The sequence below is a fragment of the Temnothorax curvispinosus genome, unplaced genomic scaffold (genome assembly GCF_003070985.1).
Source record: "Temnothorax curvispinosus isolate PA1 unplaced genomic scaffold, ASM307098v1 QBEX01011959.1, whole genome shotgun sequence".
NCBI lineage: Eukaryota > Metazoa > Arthropoda > Insecta > Hymenoptera > Formicidae > Temnothorax > Temnothorax curvispinosus.
In genome coordinates, this window is record NW_020221739.1 from 635,512 (window position 1) to 643,324 (window position 7,813).

Here is a 7,813-nt window from a genome sequence, read left to right on the forward strand (position 1 = left end):
CTTCTTCTTCTTCTTCTTCTTCCTCGAAGCATTTTCACGCGCCATACGTCAGACCTGTTTGACAAAAGCTAACGCCCTATATTTTTGTCCTGCTGCATTAATACAGTTATTTCGGTGATTGTGCGGCTTTTCTACGGGAGACAAATGGTTTTTAAACAGAGGAATGATACACCTGCATTCTCATCAATAATGATCTTGCAACCGATGAGATATTACTTATTACGTGACAAGAAAAATTTCGGTAAAAAGTCGTTTATATAAAAACATGATATAAATAGATAGAATTATATATAGATAAAATATATAGGTGTTTTCTTTCTCTTGCATATTCTCTGTTTGTATGTAGTTATGTACAGAAGGGAAAATAATAGAAAGAAATAATTAAAAAGATAATTTTTATTTTTTTTTTATAAAAATTAAAAGTTGAGGAAACTAGAAAAATTGTCCGTGTGTAATCATATATAAATTTAATAATCGTATATAAAATAATTATATATGTTTATACAATATAGAATATTGTATAATCTAATCACGATTTTACTTTTTGTAAAAAAATAATGCAGTTATTTTTCCAATTATTTTTTAATTATTTTTTCTATATATATGGACAAAGATTATATAAGAGAGAGAAAATATATTTTTTAAATATAATTTCTATATCTATATTTTATATATTTTTATATATAAAAATTTTTTACCGAAATGGGATTTTATCTATGCGATAAATACTTCACAAATTTTCCGAATAATGAATTCTATTATAATTTAATTGCACATGTAGTATATACTTTTCTTTATGTGATTAACGCAATTATCAAAAAATATCTCATATCTTATTATTTCAGATAATTTGAAGTATCCGAGATGTTGCAATTAAATCAATTAAATTAAGCTTCTTTAGAATAAATTTCTTCAGAATTTTATACGAGATAAAATCTATAACAGTTTCAGAGTTACATGGTACATGAAAAATTTAATTTTTTTATAGGAGAGGGTGTCGTCTGAAATCATATATCGGAAGAAGGGTAAGTTGTTCCGCAGGGTGGTTTACACCCGTCGAACGTTGCGGATTGTCACTCGCGTTTGGCAGCCGAGCGACATAAAGTCGGCATGCGTGCAGATGGCGGCCGTAAGAGGTTGGTCTAAAAAAATAAAGCGGCGCGGGCACGAAGAGCGGAGATGTTTGTGTTTCCACGCGAGATGGGTGATTCTTAAATGACGAGGAACAACTGGGACAACTTATATACATATCTCGGAACAATATGCTACGCGGAATCGGAAAGCGGCGGAAAGTGCCTTTTTTACGGGAAGTCTATGAAAGATAAATTCCCGAAGGGTACGTCCGATATGCGATATCGTACATTTGTGATAATGTGCTTGGGAAAATTTGGATAAAGAGTTGACTTAATGACTAAAAATGTTTTATTATTTGCTATATAAAGCAAAAAAAAATTTTTTTTATTACACAAAATTAATAATTAAAGCATTTTAGATTAGAATTATTATCTAAGATAATTTGTTCACACTTTGTTCATCTTCTCGTATGGTTTTTGTCTAATTTCAGTCTGTTTCATAATTTTCTTCTCAATACAGCGTTATTCTGCAAACATATATAATGAGTATATATTTTTTCGTATATTTAACGAATAATTAAGAAGTCACGCTATAGATTTCCACATGAGACCAAAAATAGCGCTTTACATGTAAGAGCCGATAGCCATAATGATAAAAATCTTTCGATAAATATATGCAATACGTATAGATATATTATAATGTATATTGTAATTTTTCACTTTTATAAAAAATTTTGATTGAACTGAACGCGACAAAAACATTACATTTTTTGGTTTTAAAATTCTTATCATGTTTTTTTTTGAGAATAGTATTTAATTTATACAAATTAAATTTTTAATAAAAATCTTTTTGCGTAAATAAATATGTACTTATATACTTATTTATACACATAGGGAGCTTTCCAGTAAGTCGACTGCACAAACGTCGATCTATCTTTTTTTTTTGGCAACGAGTACTTAACAAAAACAAAACGACACTTGTGTCGCTTGCTGGAAAGCTCCCATAATAAATATATATGTCCACTGAATGAATAATCTTTACAAATTATTTATATAATTTATTGAATTAAAGTATATAATAATAAAAATTCATTTTTTGTTCATTTTACTTTTAGTTCTGAGTCTATGCAGTAATGCAAAAGAACATAGCGACAATGCGCTCTGTGCAGCCATGCAATTGGTCAATTTTTCTAGGTTGCAGTCCCCGCGACATTCATGTAAACGGGTCTCAGGCAGTGGAGCGCGATAGACGATAGACGTAGCGTTTCGGAACGCGCCGTCCTCGTCTTCGTGACGATCGCCGACGTCTCACTTCGCGCTCTTTTGGGAACGCGCTGGGAAAAACGTCCGTCGTGGTCCGCGGTCTGTTCCGTTCCTCGCTCGGCCTCGGCCTGCTCGCTCCGTTGCAGCTTGATCCCGATCGTGGGAAAAAAAGAAAGGGAATAGCCGAGAAGGTAGCGCGCCGAGTCACGGTCACGGGAGATCCAAGACGGTGCGCCGCGTTAAAACGCAACGACGGCACGTGTTAACGCGATCGAACGTTTTATGCATGATACTGCACATTGACGTATGTATCTATCTACGTACATACATACACCGCACCGAGTGAGAAGTGAGAACCCGTTCGGCGCGGAATGCAGCTGTCGTAGGCTGGAATAGGTCGCAGGGATCGCAGGTATATCGTAGCGAGAGACGAGGCACATCACCGGAGGTACGGGAGCTCGGGAGTTCGCGCGACTACGCGAACGTTAACATTCACGTGGACAACGTAAACGTAGACGGGGGCACGGGAGCCGCGTGCCGGCGCACATTGATCCCTACGCGAGCACGAGAATTGGTTATCGAAAAAATGGCGGCCGAGGCAATGCTAAATAAGAACCGAATGATGGTGTTTAAGAACAAAGGCAAGGACCAGGAGGTGAGTGTATCGTCGTCGCCACCCGTCCGGGTGACAATGGAGTTTCTCGCGCGATCGAAATTATCGCGTGGGAGAGCCGAGACGCTCCCACGTTCGGCCGCCCTGCTCGATGCCATTTTTCCCCCCTCGCGACTCTCGCGCGTGGAGTTCGTTCGTGTGCAAGCCTCTGTGCTCCGCTTTCCTCCCGATTTCTCCCTGTCCCTTTTCCTTCCGTATATTTCTCTCCTCCTCTTATCTCCCCTTATCCCTCTCACGTCCGTTCTTTCTTTTGCGTTCTCCATACTTCTCTCCCATTGCTGTTTTGTCCCTTCACTTTCCATCCTTTTCCTTCCCTTTTACTTTTTTTTCCCCCCTTTAATCTATCGTCTCTTGTCTCCTCTCTTGTTCTACTTGTTGCTTCTTTTATAATTTATTGGGTTGCTGGCCGTTTCATAATTATGTTGAAATTACTGTACCAATTTGCGTAATCGTTATGTATCGTACTAATTTTGCAATATCATTTTTATTAAGATTTTACCGGGTTATGTACCTTTATATTCTCAGCATTTGCTTATCTAGAGGTCAATATGCAGCTATATAAGTTTCTGTATATATTTATATTGAATCACGGCTACGGTCAACGTGATGCTACAAATGCTTCAAAGCATTCCTCTTCTCTTTTCTTTCAATGAAGAAAGAAGGAGAAGAAGAACGCTCCAAAGCATTTGTAGCGTCACGTTGACCGTAGCTCACGTGTAAGAATATTTTGACTGTAAATATTTTTACCATATGCTGTAAGTACGCAAAGCACACAATTAATGAATTATTTATCATATCGATTCTAATTAAAGTACATTTGGTTTTTTTATTTGCCTTAATTAATGAAATTTTATAACAGTTTTGTACTTAAATATATATTATTATGGATGATATGATTACAATTTCAGAATAAAATGTTTAATTTGAAAAAAAAATGGTTGAGAACATTCTTATGTACTTCTAAGTTGTAAAAAATGTTTTAAATAAATTGATAAAGAAAGATTGGGGTTATTATGAGGGATATAACTCTGTAGGAGTATAATGGCATATAACTCCATTGTCGTGTGATGTTCCAATATCTTGGAAATAATATTAAAAGAGAGTGTGAATTAAATTTTAGTTGCTTCCCAAAAGTTGATACGTTACGATTGTATATCTTAAAATTAATGTTTATAGGAAATGAGAAGAAGACGTAACGAAGTGACGGTGGAATTACGTAAAAATAAGCGAGAAGAAACTTTACAAAAAAGAAGAAATGTACCTATCACAGATTCAACAGGTAACACATCTAAAATTGATATTTTTCATTTTTATGCAACTTTAATGCGAACATAAATGTTGAAACATTGCGGTATTAATGTATATCGTTTTTCCAAATAGATGAGGATGACATTGATAAACAGCTTGCAAAAATCAATTTGGGAGAGTTGGTAGCAAAGGCAGGTAGCGCAGATCCAACAATACAATTGCAAGCTGTACAATCAGCAAGGAAATTGTTATCATCCGATCGTAATCCACCCATTGATCCATTGATAGAGAGCGGTATTTTACCAATCTTGGTTCGCTGTCTTGAACAACATAACAAGTAAGAAAATTTTTTTCTGAAAGTATACATATGCAAGTTTGTTTTTGAATAATTTTATCATATCTTTATTAAATTTATACCAAGACGAAGAATTGCACGTAAAACTCACGCGAATAATATTATTAGGGAACCAAAATTTAGTCTTGACTGTTTAACCGGAATTTTCCTTAATTTGATTTTATATCTTTATTATTTATAGTTTGGAATTTGTCATAATTTTGGAAATATTTTTTTATAAATTACATATCAAGCTCTATTTATCTATGTGACTGTGGGACGTTTATATGACTATTTTACTAATGTAATGTTTTAGTCCATCATTGCAATTTGAAGCAGCCTGGGCTTTAACAAATATTGCAAGTGGAACATCTGCGCAAACGCAAGCTGTAGTTGCCGCTGGTGCTGTGCCACTGTTCTTGCATTTGTTACTCTCGAGTCAGCAGAATGTATGTGAACAAGCAGTATGGGCCTTAGGTAAAACATCTAATTATAAAAAACGTATTGCTTAAATTATAGGATATGTATAAAGATGTTTTTGGAACATATTATCAAATACATTTTTTATATTTTAAAAGATTATATAAAAATGTGCATACATTTTTGTTTACAGGTAACATTATTGGGGATGGTCCAGCACCTAGAGATTATGTTATTAATCTTGGTGTTGTAAAGCCACTGCTAACATTTATTAAACCAGATATACCTATTACATTTCTACGTAATGTAACATGGGTTATCGTTAACTTATGTAGGAATAAAGATCCACCACCGCCAGTTCAAACGATAAAGGAGATTTTACCTGCTCTAAATATGCTTATTCATCATAATGATGTTAATGTAAGTATTTAAATGTAGAAAAATGAAAATATTAAAATTGGAAGAAAGATTCTAAAAGAGCTAATATAATGTTATCTATTGCATTTGATTTAATTGTAGTGAAGTAATTTAGTCAATGTTTTTTTATCTTTAAATTCAAAGAATCTGCAAAAGTTATTAATTTCATAGAACTTTTTCCATTGCATTTACTTTTAAATATAATAGACTAAATTTTATTTTAATATATAATTATTTTTAGTTGATTATAAAAATTATAATAATTCTAACAATTTTTTAAATAGATTCTTGTTGACACTGTATGGGCCTTGAGTTATTTAACTGACGGTGGTAACCAGCAAATTCAAATGGTTATAGACAGCGGTGTTGTACCCCGTCTAATACCTCTTCTTTCGCACAAGGAAGTTAAGGTGCAAACTGCTGCCCTCAGAGCAGTTGGCAATATCGTCACTGGCACGGATGAGCAAACACAAACTGTTTTAAATTGTGACGCTCTTTCGCATTTTCCCAATTTATTGACTCATCCAAAAGAGAAAATTTGTAAAGAAGCGGTCTGGTTTCTTTCAAATATTACTGCCGGTAACCAATCTCAAGTTCAAGCAGTTATAGATGCAGGACTTCTACCACTTATTATTCGTAATTTAGCAAAGGTAAGCATGCAGTTTTATGTAAATAAAATGTATATTGTTACATAATGTGATATTTATTACTTACACTTTGTTTTTATAGGGCGAATTCCAAACACAAAAGGAAGCAGCATGGGCCATTAGTAACCTTACAATAAGCGGTAATAGAGATCAAGTGTCACGGCTTATACAAGAGGGAGTCATCGGCCCATTTTGTGATCTTTTGTCTTGTAAAGATACTCAAGTTGTACAGGTGGTATTGGACGGCATACATAATATGCTTAAACTTGCTGGCTCACAAGTTGAACACTTAGCGAACATGATTGAGGAATGTGCCGGTAAATATGCTTTATTTATTTTATATAATGAATTTATTTTCTTACATTTTCTTATATATGTAAGAAGAGTGTAAAAACAATAAAATAAATGTATATACATACGTGTTTATATATATATATTTTTTTTATTTAAAGGTTTGGATAAAATTGAGGCATTGCAAAACCATGAAAATGTAGATATATACAAACTAGCATACGACATCATCGAGCAATACTTTTCAGAAGAGGTGAGGCATTATATTTTTAAATTTCATATAATTCTTTTATTCATTTATTCTTACATATAATTATATAATTGATTTTCAGGCGGATGACGCACCATTGGCATCGCACGACGGAGCTTTCGAGTTTGATCAGACGACGAGTATCCCGAGTGAAGGTTTTAAATTCTGAGAGGGTCTCCACTTCTTATCCGATCGTGCCGTCCCCCGACAAACTCCGACGCGGAGTCATTTTGCTTTCTCTTTCCTATTTCTACATCTCCTTCCTACTCCAATGAAAGCATAGCAATATGAATTTACTGCTACTGAATCAAGAAATATTGCGTTTGTTCTTACAAACATACAGTGTGATTTATCGATTTTTCCGTATTCGGAAAGACAGAATGAAGCAAAAGACGAAAGCTGGTTATGGAATGAAGGAGTTGGTAACCACCAAATTAAGCATCTGTGGACTTTGATTTTTTCTTTCCCTTTTCTTATCATGTATGTTACCTTATTTCTTTTATAATATACGATAGACGCGTATTAGCAGTCTTTAGCTAAGCGCAACTAGTTACATAACGCATGTGAGTAAATTATTCTAGAAGTCGAATAACTTCACAGTAAGGTGTTAAGTTAATGGAAAAAAAAAGGCTCTTTCTATCGTGCTTGATCATGCTGCTCTCCACTTTAACTCAGGACGAGTCTTGGTTAGCGATATTACTTTTATAAAATAATTCGTGTATATTTTAGGCATGTTAAATTTATAACGATATTGACTACTAAATAAATGAATCAATTGACTACTCTTTGCTAGCATAATTGATAAGTGTGGATATTTCTGTAAGGAGCAGACAACCAATAAAATTTCAACGAAAATTCGGCACAACTTCAACTATCATTCGATAATTTTATTTCGATTTATATTAGAATGGAATTAGGAAGTTAAATGTGCCTGGGCTAAAAAATTCTTAGTTACTATGTAACTTCTATTTATAAACTATCATCTGAAAAAAGTATGTAAACTCTGTAAATAATCCTGATCTGCAATTATAAATTTTTTTATTTAACACTATACAAATATATAATTAAGATTCTTCTTTAAATTCTATCGTGGGATCTACAAACGAGTGTACGTCATCTGCATACAGCTCCTCTGGAAGCGATTCTTCGGTGATGCTTGGTAGATACGTAGGGAAATTTGGCGCTGTTTTATGTTTC

The 7,813-nt window shown here is 34.0% G+C and overlaps 1 protein-coding gene across 1 annotated transcript; it reads left to right on the forward strand.

The window, feature by feature from the left end:
* The first annotated feature begins 2,907 nt into the window (after nt 1-2,907).
* On the forward strand, nt 2,908-7,400 carry LOC112462029 (importin subunit alpha-4). Its single transcript, XM_025027542.1, has 9 exons — nt 2,908-2,991; nt 4,186-4,288; nt 4,390-4,594; nt 4,908-5,068; nt 5,205-5,431; nt 5,713-6,078; nt 6,158-6,392; nt 6,528-6,619; nt 6,699-7,400. The coding sequence occupies exons 1-9, from the start codon at nt 2,923-2,925 to the stop codon at nt 6,783-6,785; spliced, it is 1,545 nt and encodes a 514-aa protein (XP_024883310.1). The 5' UTR covers nt 2,908-2,922; the 3' UTR covers nt 6,786-7,400.
* The last annotated feature ends 413 nt before the right edge of the window (nt 7,401-7,813 follow it).